This window comes from Bactrocera oleae, chromosome 5 (assembly GCF_042242935.1).
Source record: "Bactrocera oleae isolate idBacOlea1 chromosome 5, idBacOlea1, whole genome shotgun sequence".
NCBI lineage: Eukaryota > Metazoa > Arthropoda > Insecta > Diptera > Tephritidae > Bactrocera > Bactrocera oleae.
The window spans coordinates 38,502,819-38,528,014 of record NC_091539.1 but is presented as its reverse complement, the minus strand read 5'-3'; the positions used below and the strand labels follow the sequence as shown (position 1 = coordinate 38,528,014).

General features: G+C 30.7%; 1 protein-coding gene across 15 annotated transcripts in view; it reads right to left on the bottom strand.

Moving 5' to 3' along the window:
• The window catches only part of dnc (phosphodiesterase dunce), a 361,971-nt gene that overhangs the window by 9,608 nt on the left and 327,167 nt on the right, over window positions 1–25,196 (bottom strand). For 10 of the 15 annotated variants that reach the window (XR_011396450.1, XM_070109867.1, XM_070109869.1 and 7 more), the window contains 7 exons: window positions 15,108–15,212; window positions 12,933–13,116; window positions 10,502–10,595; window positions 2,004–2,320; window positions 1,663–1,927; window positions 791–905; window positions 227–389 (listed from right to left, as the gene is read on the bottom strand). Coding sequence is in view for 14 of the 15 variants with exons in the window: in XM_070109867.1 (XP_069965968.1) it covers window positions 227–389; window positions 791–905; window positions 1,663–1,927; window positions 2,004–2,320; window positions 10,502–10,595; window positions 12,933–13,116; window positions 15,108–15,212 (1,243 nt within the window). In the remaining variant the exon portion in view is untranslated. Of the gene's footprint in view, window positions 1–226; window positions 390–790; window positions 906–1,662; window positions 1,928–2,003; window positions 2,321–10,501; window positions 10,596–12,932; window positions 13,117–15,107; window positions 15,213–22,419; window positions 22,695–25,196 lie in introns of those variants that run through there. The other 5 variants (XM_070109868.1, XM_070109870.1, XM_070109875.1 and 2 more) reach the window with 3 other exon arrangements.

Genomic DNA, 25,196 nt, shown 5'->3' with positions numbered 1-25,196 from the left:
TTCTTATATATTCAAATTAAACCACTGCTTTCTCCTTTAAGAGGTCATAGGACAACTTTTTGTGTATATTAATGAAGAAAAAATATGAAATTAATAACATTAGAACCTTTTAGGGTCATCACTTTACTATAAATAAGTTATTTTAGCAAATAAATATGCAAAGTTAAAATAGTTAAGCTATCATATTTAATTACTCATTTTATTTATATCATAATACTTGTCTTACCTGTATGCGATCGGTGTAGTTGTCCAGCAATAGCACACCGGAGCCGGCGACCTTTTTCGTCTCGACCATAGTCTTTAAATCGGCCAGCAAGCTCATGTGTTTTGACATGTCCGTTGAGAGCACAATATCGATAACCATCTTCCTTAATGTTTGGCGTTGTTTCCTAGAATAAATCAACCGAAATATTAGTTTCATATGTAGTATGTATTTTATAACATTCAGCAAGGAAGAATACTGAGATAAAGGCAGTAAAAAATAAATAAAATAACTCAACGGCAAGCCTACGCAATGAATTTCTTTAAAATAATTTTTAATAACTGTTTGTTTCGCAAATATCAACAATACTAAAGCCTAAAAAACAAGTATGTAGATGGCAACTCTAACATTTACAATTTTGTTTAAGAAAACTCTGTCGTACTGTAAAAATAGTATGAAACTGGAGCATGAAGATCTGCATCGAGTATAATTATACTATGAGGGCATAACTTATATGGTAGACCTAACGGTTCAATTGATAATTAATTAGGTATAATATCGTTTTTGTATATATTAAATTATACTTACTTTTGCATATTACAGAATATATCACATCCTTGATTTTGTAATAATTTAAAGGCAACTGCTAAATGATGATTTTCCAAAACAGATTCGTCATTATACATTAAGGCTAATTCGGAACCTAGAAGAATAAAAATAATATACGAATATCAATAAAATAAAATTGAGTGTATTTTCAAAAAGGGCAGTTCATAGAATATTATCTATCATTCGTTTTATTGTTAACTGTGTTTGAGACTCAAAAATGGTGTAGTCTATAAGGTCCAAATAACGAGATAATTGAATAATGATGTTCTCTGTTACGTTAACGTTTCTTGGTTTGGCTCTTGGAGTGGTTCGTAGTGAACAAAGATTGTGCTAAAAAATTTTTATATTTATACACCATTTAGCAAATCCTTTACTAGATATTGAAATCGATATAAATGAATAAGACAAATTAATTGCCAAAAATTTAATACGACCTTCGGCTTCAGCAGTATAACAGCTCAAGTAACAATCGTGTTCACGCTGCCGATCTAGGTAATCGCAGTTGACTATCTTGTGGTTGCACGTTAATGTGCCGATTTTAGACTGAATAAACCATGTTAGATGAATAAAGCATAAATGATTCAGACCTTAAAGGGAGTGCCGAAGAAGTAATTTGCAATTTGGAACCAAAAAAGTCGCTACGGCTTTGGAAAACTAGGGTAAAAGTTGACATCCAGTGTAAGAACTATATGGCATCCCAAAATAATATTACCCTCCCATACTTCAACTTATTCCAGGGCACCATAGCCCGGTCACTGACTGTCATAACCGTGGTCTTGGTTATTCCCCTCATACATCTCATATTCAATCTTATGTAATATTTGATAATACTTCTACTGGGCTAAACTTACTTGAATTAACTAAAAATTGATTCGTTAAACCAGGATGATCAACATCGTGTATACAAGCAGCAAACAATGCTCCGCCCACTTCCAACGATGTGAATACACCCTCCAGCGCTGGTGTATTGAGCAGTACATTTGTACTTTGTGTCACATCGGCCGCATGTAGTGAATTGTGAAACGGATTGTCTTTAACATAATGATCCTCCAGAGTAGTCATAAAATTAATAAAAGTTTTCGGTGGTATCATAAGACTGGTCAATAGTTCTCTACTCTGCAGGGGGCATAGGAAAACAAACAATATAAATATTAATTCTTAATTTTTTTGTTTAATAAAAAGCGAGTATTACCTGAAATATGGTATATGCCACACAGGTGAGCGGACGATTGGCGCTCAAATCGCCAATCTTGAATATGTCAATGCCCCACATATCGACGTCGCCGAGCAGTGTGCCGAGCGCATTCTCGTGCACCGTTTCCACACCGAATGTGGGCAGACGTTCGCCGGTGAAAGAGTTCGTATGGGAGAGTGGTCGTTTCACGCCCGATATCTGTGACATGGGCGGACCACGTGGCGAACGGCAACGCTGATGCTGGGTAAGCATATTGTGTTGGTCGGGGTTATCTTCGCCGCGCATTGATGGCAGGTCCAATTCTTGTTGCTTGTCTGTAAGGAAAAAATTTATGAAAATTTTATAGAGTCGAGTGTTTAAATAAGTTTTTATTATATTTTCTGTTAAATAGTTATAAAGAAGCAAAATTAATTTTTTTTTCGGTTACATTAAAATTATTTAAATTTTAGCTACATAAAACATTGTGTAAAAACATTTTAAAACGCTATCAAGTTAACAATCTATATATAAAAACCGGGTTCGTTTCGGTTATGTCGAACCGATTTATTCATTTTCTGCTTCGATATACTTACGTAAGTATAAATATACATATTTTCATTTATAAATCTATGCTTTTCGTACATTTCGCTTTCTCTGCGCATAATTCTTTCAATTCTCGGAAAATTTCACTTCATAAAAAATGTACATATCTTCATTGTTATGTAAATCCATACCCATTTGTAAATTTTTAGTTGTGTATGTGTGTGTTTTGTATTGGTTGGGATTTTTTTTCTCGTTACACAGATATTCACAGTAAACATTTTTACAATATATATTTTCTTTGGAATACTTAGTTTTGACGGTTGAAAGATTATTTATTGATGTTTGAATTTGGGTAAAAATGCTTGAGATTATTTAACATATTTTAAAATGCAAATAATATTTCCTCAAGGCTTTAGCCACTTACGTATACATATATATATGGTATGTATGTAAGGTAATGTAAGTAAGTGGAATGCTTAGCGGGGATGTTGATAAGCAATAAAGCAGAGGATGTAATATGAATTTCGCTTTTCACCAACGGCGGTTTTCATAAGAGAAATCAATACTGGCTCCCGTTATAATTCGTAATTGTTTTTCTTATTTCTTTGGGTAGTAAATGGAAAATTTAAAGTCGAGTTTAACACAGCAACATAATAAGTCCCCATGATATGATTGCTCCGGTAAAATTATCTAGTAAATTTTTGGTACTTTCCTGTACTCAATGTTACGAAGTCCCACCTTAGATTTTCTACTCTCTGATATCTTTGATAGTGTATTCACTACTGCCATTTCATTGCAATGAAAAATAGTTTATTTTTTATTTCTTTATCTTAACCCAGCTATTCTTCGATTCCAGGCATCAGTATTTCTATACGCTTTTGGAAAATTCTTTGAAATTCTTTAGCCCGTTAAAAACTACTGATTGGGATGGTTCTATATCATAGTTCAGTAAAATGATGCAGTAGTCACGCTTAAAAATCCCAGAAATATATTATGGTCTTCTTGTTATTTTTAATTCACTGTCAATACCTTTAGATTTTTCATAGTATACTTCCATCTTCTGTCGGCAAGAGATGTTACCGTTGTTGTTGTAACAACACAAAAAATAAATTCTGAATTGTTTTCCAAATTGCAAAGGCAAAAAAAAGAAGAGGAAGAGCTGGTATCTTGATTTGAATTTGTCATTTCTTCGGAATTCATAAGAAAAACCATGGCTTAAATTACAGAAGACACACAGTTAAAATGAGCAATATGTTTTGGAATAAGAAAATTTCCTTAATTAAGCCAATTATAGATCTGTACCAGCCCCCTAGAAAAAATTCTCTTTTTTATATCCTGACCAGGATATATTAGGTCTGTAACACCCAAAATGAAACATCGGAGATTCGTCGAGCTGAGTCGACTTAGACTTGCCCATCTGTTTGTTCGCCTGTATACACACGAACTTGTCTCTCAGTTTTTTAGATATCGGTCTGAAAGTTTGCACATGTTCTTCTTCTCCACAAGGAGTTACTTATTTGTTGAAATCATCGATATCGAAACACAAGCATATATAGTAGCTGCCATACAAACTGACCGACCAAAGTCAAGTTCTTGTATGGAAGGCTTTTTTATTTGACAAAATATTCTCACAAAATTCGGCATCGATTATTGCCCACGACAAAGCTAAAACCTTTTTTTTTAAATATAACCACTATTGCATATAGCTGCAATACAAACTGATCGATCAAAATCAAGATAAAGATCTACTTACATCTTTTTATGTTATTAGAAATACACCTTTAAAGGGTGTTATAGTTTCGGTCCAGCAAAAGTTAGTTTTATTTTTCTAGTTGCTTTTACAAAAAATCATTGTTAAAAATGCCAAGATCATTTTTCAGGACTTCTTTGAAAAGAATATTCTTTCTCTATTTCGAAAGTTTTTTGAGATCTATGGTATTGAGTACAAACACGTCAAGCGGACCCCTAATTTTCCACTTGATCACCGAATTTGAATGTGGGTATTTTTTCATAAAGTAGTCATCATGAGCAAGTAATCATGATGCTCAGTTTTTTTTTAAATTAAATTTTAACAACAATTTTTTTTTAATTGAAAATTTTTACTACTTTTAGTTAAAAAATTAATAATTAGAAAACTAATGGTGATTTTTTAATGAAATTTTCAGGAGTTATAGCTCAAAACTTGTACTTTGAGAAAATATGTATGAATTAAAAAATTTTTTTTTTCAAATTGTTAATTAACTTTTAAGTTAAGAAATGAAAATTTTAATGACTTCTCCCTCAAAATATTAAAACAATTTTTTTTAGTATTTTGCAATAAACATTAAAGTAACGAAATCCGCAACAAAATTTGACTGATCGCGATAATCTAATCAGCAAAAAAAAATTTTTATGACGGGCGGTCTTTGATCGCGGATTTCTAAACTTTACTAGAAAAGAGACATTGCATAAATTATTGGGGAATCACTATATAAATATAACATAAGTAGTTGTGGAGCCTCATGAGTTCTTTGATCCTTTAAAAATGTATACATATATTTTAAACTCATTAGTGCCGACTACTTCACTTAATTCAATCCGAAAATCTTGAACAATTTGCTATAGAAACTATAACAAAGACTGATTAATTGAATTTTATGAATGAATAAAGTCATTTTTCTAACACATACACATTTACCAGTTTGAATAATTACCGCAACTGCAACAGATATTAACAATATACATTTGTATACAAACATACATTAAGAGGTGGATACAAAAGAGACGCAAATTCCCAATCATTGCGCTGGTGTCGATGCGAAAGATCCAATAATGGGTTGATTTAACTGCCACATATGGTGTTCACAAATGCAGATATGTCTGTATGTATGTGTATACAAAATGAGACTTTTGTATGTATGTGTGTGTAAACAAGCGATTCTGCAAATATGCTTTGATGTGACTATATGCATATTTGTTAAGTTAAGTGAAATATGCCAACATATTAGAGGCACTTATGTATGTAAATGAAATTTACCTCAAAACACAAGCAAGACAAACACATATGCACATAAATATATTCATTTACATATATTAGTATATATTATATGAATGCGTTCAAATATGTGTATTATACTTTTTATATGTATGTGTATAAAAAAAAAGTTGTGTGCATATAAACATTTGTCTCGAAGGGAATTGTCGGATTTGCTAAAAAGCAAACTAAGCGCATGTTGTGAGGGAAATATTGGTATGCTGAGTGTTGAGTGAAATCTACTAGGCAGTAGAAAGTTATGGGACTCATTTGACCTCTGGCGCAGAAAATTGGTTGCTTGACAATTTGGCAAAGCAAGAATTTAAGATGTTGCTGATGGGATAAGTATGCATACGTGTACGCCTATGTGTTACTGTGTGTCTCCTGTGAGAGCGAAAAAAAGTCATTGGGAGAAGAGGAATTGAAATGAGTCCCAAACACATCTTTTGCTTGTCAATTTTAGAATTGTATTTAGCTAAATTGCTTAAAATGGCTCATAATGTGAACATGGTTTTCATATTACCTATTTCTAGAGATTTGTGAAGCTATCGTACAACAAAATAATAATAAATAAGGAATAACTCTCTTTGCTTATGTGGTTTTCGACATTTTGAAAAGAGTGGGCATACTAAAGAGCGCTTACACTGAACAACGTTGGACATCTCTTTAACAATGTATTTGCTGTTTCTTTATACGAACAATACAAAATTGTATTAAGGATATGAGGTTCAGACTCAGACCAATTTCATTTATATTCAGATCCTTTGGGAGAAAGAAACGTGTGCAAAATTTCAGAGTGATATTGTACAAAATGAGGGACTAGTGCATTAAGACAAACAGACTGCTCGTTGCGCTGACCATTTGACTTTATAGAGTCTCCGACGTTTCCCTATGGTTGTAACAAACTTCGTGCCAAAATTAATATAGGTCCGATGTTCAATTTATAATTAGAAAACATTATTAAGAGGTTGATCAATCTTTATCATTATATTAGATGTATCATGTATCGACAATTTTCAAGATATTCAGTCAGGCATCTCTATCTAAATTTGTTTCTTTACTTGTATTGGTATAATAGCTCCGTTTAAGTTTTAAGTGATTTCTATAAGTAAGTGAACATACATATAAAGGATCTTACAAATTCATACCTTTACTTTATAGAAAATAAAAAGCACCTAGATTGTTACTCATTCATATTGTTTAAGTATATGTTTTTAAAGGATATTTTACATGTCTTTTTCGACTTCGATTTTTTTTATTTTTGAGCCGAAAGGTAGGCATTGTTTTGATATGAATTTTGTTTTTGTATTGAATGCCAAAAGACTCTTTTTAAGTAGTAAAATGTAAGGGGAACTCGTTATAAGGTTAGAAGCTAAACATTCTTTGATAGTGCCTATAGTCAATGTTACTCATATTAAAAAATCAGCGAAATTACTAAATAGTTTTTGAGGAGATTAAAACAAATCTAATATTCAGCATCTAGGCGGTAAGATTTATTTGTATACTCTGTTATAAATTTCGGTCAATGTGTGAAATATGTAAATTCGGAGATAATCTTTTCCTGATAATAGTTTGTCTGAATGTCGAAAATGAATTGAATCAAATCAAGAATTTCCTTAGTCCCCATATACCTAAGAGACAAATTTTCAAATTTCCGAATTTATAATTGTCGATAAGTTTAGCGGATATACATATGTCAGTAACAATAAGTAGGAAAAAGAGGAAAAATTGAATTCGGCAGAAACTGAGCATCACATACTCTCGCAATTTGTAGCGATTGCGAATTTGTATTTTCAAAAATGTATTAAAAAAAATTAACTTCAAGTATATCCATTATCTTGAGGAAAAGGAAGCATTCAACTATATTTATTAGATTAATTGAATTATTGATTTTATTTTTTCGAAAAAAGTTGCGATATAAAAAAATTAATATTTATTTAAAAATTATTGCAACCAAGTGTAAATGATTTTCAAACAAATATTGTTAGCGATTTTTCTTTTAATTCAGCGTAAGCAAAGCCGAGGTCATTATATAGTTCATAAATAAAAAGAAGCGAACTTTTCTAAACCAAAACAAAAATTCATATTTTTACTTCCTCGCAACGTATCTCCTCCATAATCTAATTTAAAGTATTTGCGCTTTCAACTTTCTTCCTCCACAGCTACTTTGTGTTTACTCTCTGCATATATCTGGGCTTATTAAATTCTCGTTGCTGCTACAATTCCGCAGACTTTGTTTGTTATAAGACGGCTGCTATAGTAAAATATTTTATAACCATGTTATTTTCTTACTTTACTACGCATTTGCAAAGGGAAAATTTGAAATTCTGCGCGAAATTGGTTTGCGCGCCTGAGTGTATGCAACGGTAGAGTAAGAGTTACATTTAAAACGTTGCACATACATTGTTGTTGCACGTAGCAAATACCGACAATGACCGACTGGCGTACAAATTCGCCCAAATGCCACAGTTAGTGACTGTGATATTCGTATATACCGTTTTTTGTAAGCATATATATATACATATTATATATATATATATATATATAATATATGTTTCTGTGTGTGTTTAGTATGTCTAGCAATGCTCTCAAGTGCCCGCGTACCTAGTGGCTAACCTAAGCTGTGTATTTAGTTTAGTAAGTCAAATCGTCAAGTGTGCGCTTGAACGCTCGCCGACTTTGTGTGCAGATTGTTTTACACGCCAAGTGGCGATTTTTGCTCTCCTTATGTGTGTATTTTGCAATAATTGCACGTCTGCCGACTGGTACTTAATTTAAATTTTAAATTAAAAATAACTCATGGTGAGCAGAAAATCTAACTCGTTATGAAATGCGAAAAGTAGAAACAGGGAAAATGCATAAAATTGGATCTCTCGAAAGCATCAAGTGAGATTTTATTACACTTTTATTGCGATTTCTATTTTGGCTCACGGTTTGTCTGCGTTGATTGAGTAACTAAGCTGGCGACGTCAATTCGTGAGTGGCAGGCAGTTCGTTTGTTATAGCTTTCGTTTTGAATGCTCGCATATATGTGATTAAAATTCTTGCTTTGAGAATGAAAAAAATTATGAATTGCGCCGCAAAATGGCAAACGCTGCTACAGTGATCGCGCTTTTGGCAATTGTGCGCATGACAACTGATTTGTACGCGTAATTTACAATTTTATATATTTAGACCACTTTACACGACTGCAACTTATATATGATTTCAGGTTGTAGGCAAGTAAGCGCCATTTGAAAGATTTGTTAAAGAAGAGTACGCACACAAAGCAACAACCACCCAGCAGTGGCTTAAAAGCAATATTCCTGATAGGGGAGTACTAAGAGAGAAGTTGGATAATTAAACAATATATATGTACTATACATACTTTTTACATAATTCTGGTATGTACCACAATTTAACCGGACGGTCTAGATATTGCAAGATCACAACTCGTGAGAGTATTTCGGTTCTACCGACAGCTGAATAGCATAAATAGTTTTGTATATGAATTTCAAAATCAATTTATATATATTACTATTCACAGTATTCAGATATTGGTATTCTGCTTCGAAATGAGTCATAGCCTCGTCGACTTTCTTCCCCCCCAAATGTACAATATTTTGGAAGCACAAAGCATACGCATTCATTTTACTTAATGTTTTAATGGCTCCCTTTCGAGAGCGAGTTTAATAGACATGGAGCTTTAATTGACACACATAATAATTTAATCTGAGTAAATATGCCTAAAATCAATTGACTATTGCATATAAGGACCGTGGGTTATTGAACCTATTCTAAATAGTTATATTTGATTGAAATAATTAAAGCGTATTTCAAATAAACCATCTTTTCACTTCTATAATTCAGAGCTAATTCCTTCATAAACTTTGGGTACATACCCACCTATATGTATATGGATATGTAAATATTTATATAAATCCCATGTAAGGTTCAAATTAATGTTTGTTTAAAATTCTGTGTACTTGTTAGTGTTCAAAAGCTGGAAGCACCACTTCATTCAGGTACATACGAATATATACGTGTACCTATAAACTTAAGCCTTTTGGCATTAATTTCGACATGCAGCAATCAAACTTTAAGTTTTTACGGTTATTTCCTGTTGGCAGCGCGCAGAGTGTTATTTGAGGAACAAGCTTCTGTTTTACTGCTCAAAGGTTCTCATTTCCTGTTTATGTGCGTAAGTTTATGTTATTTTACAAAAACTAAACTTTATTATTATATTTATGGTATATATAAGCATGTTTGTATGTATATACGAAAGTAAAATATTTTTAAGGAATGTTTGTAAAGTTATTACTCACCCAAAAATGTGGAACAAATATACTCCGATATTGAGCTTTAATTGACACACATAATAATTTAATCTGAGTAAATATGCCTAAAATCAATTGACTATTGCATATAAGGACCGTGGGTTATTGAACCTATTCTAAATAGTTATATTTGATTGAAATAATTAAAGCGTATTTCAAATAAACCATCTTTTCACTTCTATAATTCAGAGCTAATTCCTTCATAAACTTTGGGTACATACCCACCTATATGTATATGGATATGTAAATATTTATATAAATCCCATGTAAGGTTCAAATTAATGTTTGTTTAAAATTCTGTGTACTTGTTAGTGTTCAAAAGCTGGAAGAACCACTTCATTCAGGTACATACGAATATATACGTGTACCTATAAACTTAAGCCTTTTGGCATTAATTTCGACATGCAGCAATCAAACTTTAAGTTTTTACGGTTATTTCCTGTTGGCAGCGCGCAGAGTGTTATTTGAGGAACAAGCTTCTGTTTTACTGCTCAAAGGTTCTCATTTCCTGTTTATGTGCGTAAGTTTATGTTATTTTACAAAAACTAAACTTTATTATTATATTTATGGTATATATAAGCATGTTTGTATGTATATACGAAAGTAAAATATTTTTAAGGAATGTTTGTAAAGTTATTACTCACCCAAAAATGTGGAACAAATATACTCCGATATTTGATTGCCAGATCTGCTCGACTCGCTGAAGTGTGATAATTCTTTATTGAGCATACGCTTGAACTGCACGTAGAAAATACAGAGTGAGGAAGAGAGCGTGAGATATAAAATTATTGATTAGTTGCGCTGATATACGAGTATAGTAGAAGATGATTCATGGTATATTCAAATATGTAAATTTAAGATGATAAAATATATTTCTTATATATATCCATATATTTATTTTATAAGCATAATTAATAACAAATTAATCAATCAATAAATTATTGACTCATTGCGCCTAACTGCTGCTGTAAAAATTAGTTTTTTTCGACATTCATTTAAGATATTATTCTTCGAAATTGAACTTTTTCGGAAATATAAAGCTATATTCACAAAACATATAGATTAGGGTGCTTAACATTTTTTTTTAATTATCCTCTTAAATATCTCTATTTGATGTAAAAATTTTCACTTAACATGAACCCGATCGCTCAACTCAAAGGGGTAGCTATTTTTATACCCTGAACGGGTTTATTAAGTTTGCCACGAAGTTTGTAACACCCAGAAGGAAACGTCGGAGATCCTATAAAATATATATATAAATGATCAGCGTGACGAGCTAAATCTATTTAGCCCTGTCCGTCTGTCCGCCCGTCTGTATATATACATACGAACTAGTCCCTGAAATTTCACCTCCTCTGAAATTTTGCACTCGTCTTTTCTCAATAAGAAGCTGCTCATTTGTCGGAACGGCCGATATCGGACCACTATAGCATATAGCTGCCATACAAACTGAACGATCGGAACCGAGTGCTTGTATGGAAAACTCTTTCATAGGTATCTTTCCGAAATTTGGCATGGATTATTATTTAAGGCAACAATGGAATCTCCGAAGAAATTGTATAGTTCGGATGACTATAGCATATAGCTGCTATACAGACTGAACGATCGGAACCAAGCGCTTGTATGGAAAATTTTTCCATTGACGAGGTATCTTGACGAAATTTGGCAAGAATATAATCTCTGAAAAAATTGTTTAGATCGGATTGCTATGTCATACAGCTATCACATAAACTGAACGGTTGGAGTAAAGTGCCTCCATGGAAAAAAATTTAATTTTTTATTGCCGATTCACGAAATTAGATCTGAATCAAGTTATTGTAAGGAACCTTTGTATCTGTGAAGGGTATTATAGTTTCGGTGTAACCGAAGTTACCGTTTTTTCTTGTGTATATTGGTTTCACATTTAACAAGCATGGAAAAAATTATTTTTTTTTATTATTATCAAATATGTAATTTATTTCTGTATGAACAAAAACAGGAAGGCCAACGCAATTATTGTATCACAGAGGGTTATATATCCTACAAGCAATATTACTTGAAATTTAAAATATTTGCTGATAAATTACTTTATTTAAGGAGTATGTGGTTAATAATTCCGCTTTCCAATTTATTATGAACCATAATGAGTATCTCGCCAAAATATTTGTAGCTAATGCTGGAACACTGGAGTTTCACTTAAGTATGATCTCTTAGATCTGAGAATCCTTAATAGTTATTTCGTTAGTTCTAATGAAGAATAAAGAACGCATATGTTTGATCCCTTGAAGAAAGGGTGGGCAAGTATAAGGAAAGAGGTTCGATGAGCACTAAACTTTTACAAAGAAAAATCGGAACTAGATTAAAATATGAGATTTGTTTTTTATTCTCAAACACGTATATATTTATGTTATTATTTACTTCAAGGATCTGAACAATCTCCAGTAGATATTGAGTTTGATTAACTGCCAGATGTGAATTGACTGCGCAGAGACGAGTTAAAACAATTGAGAGATAACGAGCATTATAAACACTTAAGAATTTCCGAAAATCAATTTTTTTTAGAATATATTTTTAATTTTTAAAGTTGTGAAGTTTTGAAATTTGTGTAATCGGTTCCAAACGCTGGATCGTCTTTAATTATTCCAATTGTTTGTTCTATTAATCATTCTTCATGATCTGAGGAATCAGAGACAGCTATATAATCTCAAATGGTAAAAACGGATTTTTGAAAAGGAACTTATTTTGTTACGAGTAGGAATTTTTGAATAAGTACTTCTTTAGGTTTCTGAATATGGCATTGTTTCACAGGAATAAAAGGTTTGAAGAAACACACCCTATTTTTCTTTTGAATACTGGACTGGATTTAACTGCTTTATCCTTTTATGTGTTTACGTGTGCGTAATAATTTTCATCCTCACACAATTTATATCTCATGAAAAATAACTTTTATAATACTAAAAAAGTCATCTTGAGATGACAGCTGACATTTGCTCCAACAAAGCAACTGAACGTCTTCTAAGAAGGGTTTACAATTAACATAAGTAAAGTAACATAATTGATTTTAGTAATTGTTTTCCAAAAATTTTGTTAACTTACTTTGAGCGATGCCATGTCTGATACACTGCGATGTGTCTGTATGGTCTCCAGTTGGTCCAAACACCAGTCTAACTCCTCGATGGTGTCTGTGGCCAAACGTGTATAGGATTCATCGCCTTGGACCAATTGAACGCCGGCTGTAGATGCACGTCCCATGCTGGACGATTGTGTTGGGCGCCTGGATCTTTTCGCATTAATTATTTGTTCCAAAGACAAGAGACACACACACAAATACACATACAAACACACAAGCAGACACAAACGAAAGCACACGAGAGCGCATACAAATTTTTCGCATGAAAAAGTTATGACAAAAAGATCAGAAAAAAAAATGAAAACAAAGCGATATCACAAACGAACCGACAAAGCAAGCAAAACAGGAAAAAATAATAAATACAACAATAACATTGCAAACGCAGCAGCAACAACAACAACGATAATATAACAATAAAAACAGATGAGTTGAAACGAGCAGTAAATGGACAACAATTGAAACGGTTCGCAGGACGAAAATGCAAAAGGTGTGAAGAAATAATTTTGTTGTTTTTGTTTTTGCCAAAGTGTTAGTGGCCGCATTTAGAATAAGTTAATTGGAGTAAAGTGCGTTAATAGATTAGCGCAAAAAACAAATAGTTGGAGAGTTGTTTTTTATTTTATATATTTTTTTTTAAGTTTGATTTTTTTCAATTTTAGGTTTATTGTTGTTGTTGCAGTTGGTAATATTTGTTATTTATCGATGGTTTTAGTTTTAAACAGTTTTTTTATAGGCAAATTAATTTTTCACAATTTCAATTTTGAGTTGTTGTTTTTGGCATTAAATGAAAATATTTCGCAATTCGACAGTTACAAATGGTTCAACGAAATAATAATACACATATTCAAATATATGATTTCAAAATTGTGTACATGTTTATGTTTGTATGTGTAGAGCGAAAATACATATTTTTGATTGACATCAAAATGCGGGAAGGACCAAACAGGAAGAGAAAGAGAAAAAGACAGAGAGAAAAAATACGTATATCAAAAAAACAGAGTAAGCACTTGTTGTTGTTGTTTTTTTTTACTTTGGTGAACAACAACAATATTGGTTTAAAATTTACTTTATAAATATATATTTGTTTAAATAATTTTATAAAAAGGGATGATTATATTAGTGACAAATATTTAACGTGTTTGCATAATTGGAATATACAATTAAGATAATGGTATTGTAGGGGTTGTGTTTGAAGTTACGGCCATCGATTTAAAGTGGATAACATTTAAAAGTAATTTATTGAGAATATTAAAAACTAAAAATAAAATATTAAAGTGGGAGTTACACATAATATTTATCTGGGGACAAGTGTTGAATTAAAGCACCAGAAGCTATATGATGTTTATGTGACAGTGGAGCGAAAAAAGGAGTTTTTAATATTTTGAATTTATTATTGGAATTTTTAAATTAATTTAATGAGGAAAATTGTGGAAGATCTAAAAAAATATTTTTTGTAATTTAATTTTTTGAAAATTACAAAACCTTTTAACTTAATTTTTATATGAATACAATATATTTTCTTATGAAAAAAATTATTTCCCATCATTCAAAATGTTGCTTTATTTAAATATTCGATTATACATATTTGTAATGAGTGCTATGTATCTTCAATACCTCATGTTTTTTTTTAACAAAAAAAAAGATTTTAAATTTTCTAATATTTATCACAAGTCACAAGAACTTAAACTGAAAGCTTGTATATTTTGAAAAAAGCACGTCAACGGCTAGCTAATCACTCAGTAAAAAAAAATATATATTTAGAGCACTTCTACCCAATTTATTGCTCCACTGGCACAAACACTTAAATTTATCTTTAAATTCACTATTTGCCAGATAATTGTTTTAATTTAACTGTTTTCTGTATAAATTTCACATTTCAACACAATTCAATTGAAGGTACGTTGCTACATTAAACATTTTTTGTTAGGTAAAAATATTTTAATATATGCATTGTGAAAATATTCAAATCTGTTATTAGCATTATTTGGATGAACAAACACGAGGGGTTAGTAGAAAACACTATCAATAAATTTTAGAAAAATTCTCTTAAAAACATTTATGCACTTAAATAGTAGAATAATAACAAATGGGCAAAATTGTGTGTGTGTGTGTTGTATGCTTTTAGGCGCACGCATACTTACTTGTTGGATGCTTGTACATTTGTCAGACTTAAGAGATTGTTGCGCACCGAACGTAAGCTGGCCAAAATTTGGGCAAATGGTGTCACAATAAGATCCTCACCATGGCTGTAAATATGAAGAAAAACACCGAATGTTAAAATCGATGAAGGGGAAGAAAATGTAGCATAAAAAATAATATTATAATAGCTAATCGCAATATCGATGAACACCATTTGATACATAAGAGTTTGACTACAAACACACATTTTTACTTTATATTATATATATATTTATACAATGCAGAAATGAAAGCGCTTTAATTATTTTTAAAAGCATAATTGCTAATTAAACTACATAAGGCAATAGAGCCAATATATACAATTAAAAGAAATTATTATTATTATTTTTCTAAGTTTTTCTAAGTAGCGTTTTTGGTGGGCTAGGGGTTACATATAAAGTTAGATATTTTTCCCCTTATAATATATAATGTATGCAAATAGCAAATGAACTTATTTAGTATACAAACATATCTATATTTGATCATATGTATAAGCAGAAACATAAAAAATAAAATTTTCATTGAAAAATATATTATACAAATCTAAGCTATTAAAAATTTAAAAACATTGTAATATGTTTATGCCACTATTTTTATTTGATTGTATATAGGTATATATAAAAATTTATATTTATGTAGTAGGAATAATTTGCTTAAAATATTGTACAAAATATAAGATAGCCAAGTGCTACAAATAAGACTATATTAAAGATATTTGAAGAGCTAAATTACCAATCTTACATTTTGAATCGCAAATAATGTGAGCATATAATATGTACATATGTATATCTACAATTATCATAATATAAGTTATATATATATATTAACACATACATTAACAAATTTGTGGTACTTTAAAAATAAAATTCATACAAGATATATTTTTTTAATTAACTAATTTTCTTCACGTCACATATTTATGTATTTTTTCATATCATACATATGCATGTATTAGGGTGTCTATTATTTCCGAAGTTGATTTTGTGTTTGTTTATGCTCTCTGAAGTTTCAGTTTTTGCCCTAAAAATAATTATAGCGTAAACAAGCACTTTATTTTAAATTTTATACAGTATACCAGGTCGTATTAATAACACATAACACAGCTTTAAAAATATAAAAAATGTTTGTTGACCTGGATATTTAAGCAACATTTGACGCTTTCAAGTGTCCAGATTACGACGGTCTTCATGAAAATATTGAATGTGCTCTTGTTTTTAAAGTAATTGCATATCTAATATTTTGATAAATATCGGCCTGTATGTAGTAGAAATTTAGTTTTCCAGTCAGGATTAGGGTTCAGTGCATCTTTATCGCGCATGCAAACGTCACGTGATTCTTACTCTCAACTTCTTACTAAAAATTTGAGACAAATTATGAGGAAGGTTTTAAGGTTTTACTGAAAATCAAACGTTCTGTTTTACTCAACCAAAATCTCGCTTTCTTATCAAAAGAAATTCGGATGGATTACTTAAAAACAATGATGTCGCCAAATACTTAGATATCGGTGCAGTCTACCAATGGATGTGAATTAGAGGGTGAAACATCTATACCAAAGTTTTTTCTCAAAATTAACTTAGTAATAAATTTTGAAGCTTGGAAAAGGTTTGTGTTGATAACCGAAAATTTCTTAGGCAACCACTAGGTACCAAATTATGAAGAAATTGCGCAAGATGTGATGAAAAACTGTCAGAGTTTAGAAGCAAATTTGAATATTAAGTTAGACTATCTCCGAATAATTTTGGAAACTATAGTGAGGTACAGGGAGCTCGGTTCAACTGTCTAGAGCAGCAAAACCACTGTAGACCAGGATGAAGAGACAAGTTGAAATCCGGGTGATTGTCCGTCCGTTCGTCTGTTTTTTTTGATGTTTTTCTGGTAAAAATGTTTCATTCTTGGCAAATGAACATTTAAATAAACATAATTTTTCAAAATGTAGATATTCTGTGCTACGAAGAAAGTACTTTCCTATTTGTTGTTTCTTAAATAGCCCAAAGCTCTTATTTATGGCTCGTTTACACACAAGTATTTTTTATTATTTTATGTTTGTGAACAGAAGCCATTTCCATGAAATGCCATTACTACTTAGATTATAGTTACAAGCAGACAGCTTTATTTAAAATATAAATTTTATTTGTGCAAATAAAATATTTTTTGTGAAAGACTAGACGAATTGTTGTCGATTCTTGCTTATGTAGTATTATTATTATTTATCTCTGGTAAAGGATTGTTTTGCATCGCTGGGAACTAGTCAACCACTTGACAATAGCAACAGCAACACACTAAGCTAAGGGTTGAGATATTTATGAAAATATTTAAATTATTTTTTCAGGAGAAATCAAGCTTTACTATCCTAAAAAAAAAAAAAATTATTATCTCAAAATTAACTCATTTTCGCTTCCTAAATTTTATCATATTAAATTTAGAACTTTTAATATGGAATTAGTCCCTTATGCCCACAATAAACTGCATTTTTTACATTTTTACTCGGTTATTATTTATTCTTTTCGCGTTTTGCTTAGTTTAGAGACTAAAAAAATGTCTTACGATATAAAGTTGCTTGGGACAGTTGTCACATACATTAAAATAACTAAAAGATATATTTAATTATTAATAATAATTCTTTAATGCCTGTGAGGTTAAAAAAGTAATAATAATAGTAGTAAGAAAAGTAGTAACAGTTTAGGAAAAAATTTACTTGATTATTATTATTATTTAAAAATAACACTTAGGAGTGTATTATCCGTGCAACACCTTAAATTTTTATGTATTTTACACCAACACTTTTTGTATGAACTTCGTACAATAAATTGGAACTTCCCACATAAAGAGTGTCCTATTGGCATGAATATAAAATTTAAATAATCAAATAACTTGTATTCTAAATATTATTTCATATAATTCCACTGTTTACTAAAACCTACCGCCGTTAACTAACCCACCCTAATGTTGGCACACATCATTGGAATTTTGATAGTATTTTTATTTTCGGCATTTGGTTTCTGGCATTTATTTGATGTATGTATATTATTTTAGCATTTTTACTACGTGCCCACAATCATGACAACACCGACACCACAAATAAAAATACACAAGCTTTGTTGGCCTTTGGCAATATGCGGGTTTAATTGCAAACGTATGTATGTGTGTGCTTATTTTTCCAATTGCCGCCAGAGCCTTTAAAGAATTTCCCGCAGCGTTTTCGCTTTCTCAAATAATGCCACCATTTTGCCTATTGATACGTTTGTTGTTCTACACATTTTGAGTTATTGTTTTATTATTGTTTTTGTGTTGTTTTTCTAGTATTGTTTGCCTGCTGCTTCCAGGCTATTTTTGCGATGAGTTCGTAAATGCAATACTAACGCTTACAAATGTTTAAGAGACGCTGAGGTATAAATAAAACTGATTTACGCTATTTTACGCCTTAATTTGATGTGCCGAATTCGATGGATTTTTAATTATATAGGGTCATTAACAGCGCAGCAGGAGCGATTTGCGGTCTTTTTTAATTAGTTTTTTGGTTGTTTTTTGTTCATGAAAAAAGATCGTGCAAGGAAATAATTACCGGCGTTGATTGATTTTTTTTATAGATGGATAAAGCTGGTTAAGAGAAATAAAAAACAAATAAATAAATAAAAAATTGCAAATGTTATTGCTTTCCTGACACCACGCGTGAGTAACGGGTCTTAGCGTTATGTGATTTGTATTGTTGCTTGAGTGACGTGACCACTTTCACCGTAGCTACTTATTCTACCAGCTGCTTCTTCTTCTCTTGCTTTTCTAGGCAGGCTTTGTGTGAACGACATGTGCGTGGGAATGCGGAAAAATTCCAATAGCCATCTTGACAGCAATTTTACGATTTTTAATGAAAATATTTTTTTTTTTTATGAGAAGTGTTTATTAATTTGGGCCATATTTTAAAGCTGGAATTTGTTTCAAGAAATACTTATAAGAAAGACTTCTTATGAGTTCATGAATTTACAGTTAAATTAATTATAAACGCTACATGTGTCGGCAAATTGTTGCATTTATTTTCTATATACATATAATAGATATGTATGCTTATATATTAGGGTGGGTCAAAAAAAAGGAGTATTTGTTTACTCTTGGTACTTTAAACAAAATAGGTCCTTAGGCAAAAAATTTCTCCAAGTATGAGCTCCGGGAATGTCCTCCACCTTGCAGTTTTCTATTTATTTTTTTTTTTCAGATAGAAAAATTAAAATCTCGCTTCCAAATACTTGGAAGAATATTTCGTTTTATACATTTTTAAGGAAAATGGTCTTTTATAATTTTTCAACAATTTTTTATCTGATAATAAAAAAAGTAGAAAATTGTGAGGTGGATAGCATTCCCGTTACATATAATAACTCATACTTGCTTGTATGCGAAAGCGTAGAGGTGTCTAGGAACCTATTTTTTGGAGTACCAAGCGAAAAAAATATTAGTTTTTTTAACCCACCCTAATATATATCTATGTATACACACGTGTAAATATGGCTATGTCTATGCCATAAACTCATTTTAATTACAACAGCTGACACTGCGCTTATTGCTGCGGTCAATTGCCTAGACGCTCTAGACGCACATGGTTCAATAATAAGGAGGGCACTGACTTTTAAGCGCATTGGCGGCATTCATTGTTGCAGTGACGAAGAGTTAAGTGTGACAAATAGTATGATAATTAATTAAAAGCTTAGTGGTATATATAATATAAAAATAGATACCTATATCAAAGTATATATTCTCTCTTATGTACATCATATATACAAATAATCTAAAATTGTAAAAGAATATTAATAAATATTACTGTTCTTGACATAAAAATATGACACACCGATACATTAAAGAAATTTTTTCTTGACTTTTCTTGAATACAAAAAAGTCTTATCCTCCTCATTTCACTTCAAGCGTGTATTTGTGCGCGTGGGCGCCTTAATCAAATTTTATCTAATTTATTGAATAAAAAACGCACATAATTCAAATCCGAATTTTTTTATCGAATGACGTCATTGGCAAATGCCAAGCGCAATACGCGCACAATTCAACGTTGCCAGCCACTGCCACTTCAGTTGGCACATGCTCACTCATTAAATCTAAGCCCAATTTTGCGACACATACACACACTCGCATATAAGCAACGAGTCACATTTTCTTTTAAAATTTCAAAATTTATTGTTGAAATTAGTTTTAGCAAAAATGTCTTCAGGCAGCAGGAGCCAGCCAGCTAACAGTAGAGCAAAATTAGGTAGCTGACAATAACAATAAAACACTAACAACACACACATATATATGTATATATGCAGGTGTATAAAATATTCAGCAGCATTTTGATTTGTCTTATCAAAAAATGTTTCATGCTAAGAGACTTTTACATTTAAATCCTATTTTCCTCGTGTATCTTTTATTTCCTGCCACTCTTTATATGCCGTCACATGGGCTTATTTAGAGGTGTGACCAACGCGAGACTCTTCAAATTTCAATGTACATGTATATATAAAAATCTATGTATGTAGATATATATTTCCCCTTATTGTCAGCTTGGTAGTAAATTTTTTATTTATTTTCGTTTGAGTTTGACGTCATAATCACGAGTTGTATGCTGAGTAAATCAGCGAGGATTATTGATTGCATATTTGAAATGGTTGTTGTTGGCCAACTCATTTGCATGATGTGTGCGAGATGGGCGCTGATGAAATTACATTTGCCCAATTATAGTTCCAAAATTATAGATTAAGTGTTCAATTGGTGAAAATCTAGATTTTTTTGAGCAATTATTTTCGAGATATATTTGGAGGTATAACATTTTCGATATTATTGGTTCTTATTGATGGGTACCTTAAAAATTTTACTAGTTGAGGGCAAGTTCATATACAACTAATTTTTCCAATTTACATGAATGAATCAAAAAAATTGCTCAAACTCCGTCAAAGCTTCTAAAATATGAAAAAGTAATAAAACGTATTTAAAGGACGCAGTTGTCACGTCACTGGTGGTCAGGGTAATGAAGTAAAGATGATCACGTATTAAGTGCGAACTATCTGTGACTAAATTAAATTGTTGAAGCTTAAAAAGTTCCCAAAGTATGAGTTTAAATATGGTTGTTAAGAAAAAACTTGTATATTTTAAGTAAAATAACAAAAGAGTTATTCAATATGGGTATCAAAAGGAAAATCCAGCAAACGTGGTCTCAAATATTACAGAATTTCCTTTTATTGCTTTAATATTTAGTACAATTTTCAAACTATCCTCTAGTTCAACGATATGAATATAATAAGTGGAAATCAAATAGAAACTGTTTAGATAAAAACTAATACTATTTGGGTGAATCTAGTATTCAAAAATACATCTTAAAATTTCTAACACAATCTTAGATTTACAATTTTACATTGAAATCTCATAAGATAGCTAAATTGTAAACCCATTGGAGATTTATGTTCCATTTCGTTGGAGAACACTAAATCGTTTATCAAATCGTTCGCTACCAGAAGGGATTACTGAAAAAAATTTATTTAGCTAATCGTTCTCTAGTTGATACCTAACTTTTATATATTCTTGGATCCCTATTATAACAGGTAGAAATATCAAAATCAGAAAACTGCTCAATATCGGTTGTCTAAATTATTTTGCGCATTTTGGAGTTGGAATTTCCATAATGAAAATATGTATACTTTGTTTTTTAACTTACTTGTTTTTTCTAACTAAATAATTTACCAAAATTTATCATAAAAAAAAAAAATTAAATATATATATATACATACCTATATTTTAGGGTGGGTAAAAATTTTTATTTTTCGCTCGGGACTCAGAAAAAGAGGTTCTTAGACACCTCTAAGGAAATAACTCCAAGTATGAGCTCTTAATATTAACGGTAAGATCCTTCGTCTTACAGTTTTCTATTTATTCTTATTATTAAAGAGAAAAATTTTAAATTTCAAACTACTTGAATATATTATATATGTATATATATACATACAAATATATATAAAATATATATGTAGTTAAACTAATTTACAAAAGCAATTTGACTGCAGCAAGTGCACTTAAAATATACACTGTTACAAATGTCTAACAACTAATTAAATTATTATTTACAAATTCAGTACAATTTTAAGCAATCTTTAGTTTGGCATCGCAGCATTTTGGCATTTTGTATCACAAGTTCAAAATACATATTTCCGACAAATCGTTAACTTTTCATTATTCTCATATATTTTTCAACCTTCGTTTCGAATTCGTTATTTATTTACTAATAGTTTTAATTATAGTTGTTGCTACCTGCGTGACTTTATCGAAAACATATTGTTGGGATCGTTGACTATGGCCAGCGCCAAGTCATCTTGCAGCACAGTTGGTATCATATTGAAGAAGGAGTGCACACGCGGCAGCGACTGCGAACTCGCCGAATTTTTGTTTAACATTTTGATTTAATTTTTTTTTACGAGTTTTAAGTGATATATTTTAATAAGTTATAAAAAAGTAAATTATATTTATTCGTTTCTGTTTTTTTTTTGGTTTTAAATAAAAATGTTTTTGCTGCGGCTTTTACTATTATTTTATTTTATCACTTTTTGTTTTTAAAAAATTATGTTTAATTTATATATTTTTAATTGACTTAGTAATTGTATTTATTTTGGTAAAAAAATATATTGTTATTTTTTATGCAAATTTTAATTCAATAATATTAAACTAATTTGTTTTTTCGTAGATTTAAGATTTTAACGCGAATTTATTTGTAGAAATTAACTTATTTTATTTTAAAACAGTATTATTTTAAATTGTAAATTTTAATTCTTTAAATTATATCACTTTTTCAATGCTGATATTTTATAAATTTTTTAAATTATTGAATTAAAGACTGTATTTGTTTTTTAATATGTTCGTATATTTTTTAAAAAGCATTATAATTTTGTAAATTTGTAAATATATAATTTTTATATAAAAAAGTTCTTAAATTTTACAAATTATTATTTACTATAGTTTTATATATTCGCTTATGCTTAATTATTTTAGTTTATATTTTATTTTGTTTTTTGGTGATTTTTGCTTCAACTTTTTTTAATAAATATACAAATTTTTATATAAAAAAATTTTTAAATTTTATAAATTATATTTTTTATATTATTTTTATTATTATTTTTGTATATGGTAATTTTAATTCTTAGGTGGTTTCTGCTTTAAATCTTTTTGTTTTCTATGAATAATGTTTTTTATCTTAATTTTAAAAACATACGTGTTTCTAATATTTTTATTGTTATATTTTAGTTTTAATTTTTTTTAATGGCTATACGTATTATTATTTATAGTCAGTCTAATCACAGTGTGGTAGTAACTTTTTTGTCGAAAACTAGTATTTTGGTTTGTAATTCGGTTTATACTATATAACTGTTATTTTTATTAGCCTTTCTTACTAGTTGTATATAATTTTTATTTTAATTTTTCATATTTAGAGTTCGTCACCAGTTTTTTTTAAACCTCTTATATTTTGCGGAGTTTTTTGTTTGTTTTGAGTAATATGCGCTTATTTTTGAATTTTAATTTTTTTGTAAAATTTATTCATTATTTTTATTTGTGGTCCGTTTTCTTCACTCGTATTAAGTAATATACTTGTTTTTCAATTTCAATAAATTCTTGAAATTTCTTCACACTATATTTAGTAACTTTTTGATGTTCGCTACCATCCTCTTTTCAGCGATTTATCTTGTGCGTAGAACTGGCCTCAACTCTACATTATATGTAGTCAAATTGTATTCATTTCCACACCATGCAATAAATTGTATTTGTATTTCTCATTTTCAACTAAACGCATATTTCCTGTGGCGCAAAAATTTTCATAATATATATATTTTTTTCACTATTTTCTTAATATTGCGCACAGCTGGAGCTTACACGCACGCTCCAATGACCGTTTTTGCGCACAGCAGCGTTTTGTAAAAATATCATTATTTTTTCATAAGTTTTTTAGTTATTTTTTAGATTTTTCCGATGCACAATTGTATTGTGTGATTGTTTAGTTATGTGTTTTGAAATTTCCCGCGGCCATGCGGCCTCACTGTATCAGTTGTGTATTGTCCGCGCGCTAACAAAATCGCACAGCGTCGGAACGTATTTCTTACAAAACTGAAACTGAACACAAAATGTTTCCTGCGCGTTCGGAATGTTCTTCCGCGGCGATCTACAAATAAGCGAAGGCGCAAGTATGCCCAAACGCATACATACACATTAAGCTTACCCACCACTACAAAGATGTGTGTGGCGTGCTGGATGGGTGGTTTGCCGGCGGTCAGCGGTGGTGTTGATGGCGGCGTTGCTCTTATTGGCGCTCGTTGACGGCGGCGGACTTCTATAACAACAATTGCTCCTCTGCGCCTCGTTCGACTGGGGCGACTTCTTTATCGGACTCGGCATCATTATGAGCAATTTCATCATTATTATCATCATCGTGATCGTCTGTTTTCAAAGAGGTTTCTCCTCCTCATTAGTCGCTTTCACCGCAGCTCATAATCTTCTTAGCCTAACGAGACGAGAATTATGTTGTGTTGGTCGCGAAGAGCAGCAACAACAAATAGGGCACTACTAACAATCCTCCACGATTTTAGCACAAAAAAAAAACGTTTGAAATAAATTTGTATTTGGATATTCAAGCTACTGCGCTGCCTAATTCATTTCGTAGCGTCGTCAAAGTTGCTCAATTTATTTTTTGTAATTCTTTTTGTCTTTATTGTGCTCTACCATAAATAGTACATATTCTATTATTTGCCGGCTGGAAATTGATTTATCTCTCACAGACCAGGCACACTTTTGTTTATAAGTATGGAAGAGTGTGTGCGGCGTGGGTAAATTGTTGTTGCTATTGCTGCTAGTTGTATTTTGTTGTTGTTGGCGCGAGTTATCTTTATTGTTTTGTTGCGTGCGCACATTAGTTTTGTGGAGACACTTACACTTACCTACCATAATATTAAATCCAGCTAACAAATGTTTGTTTTATGTTTTTGTTTTTGTGCGTTTATTATGCTAGTTAAAACCAATTTTTAGTCACAGAATTGTGTGATATT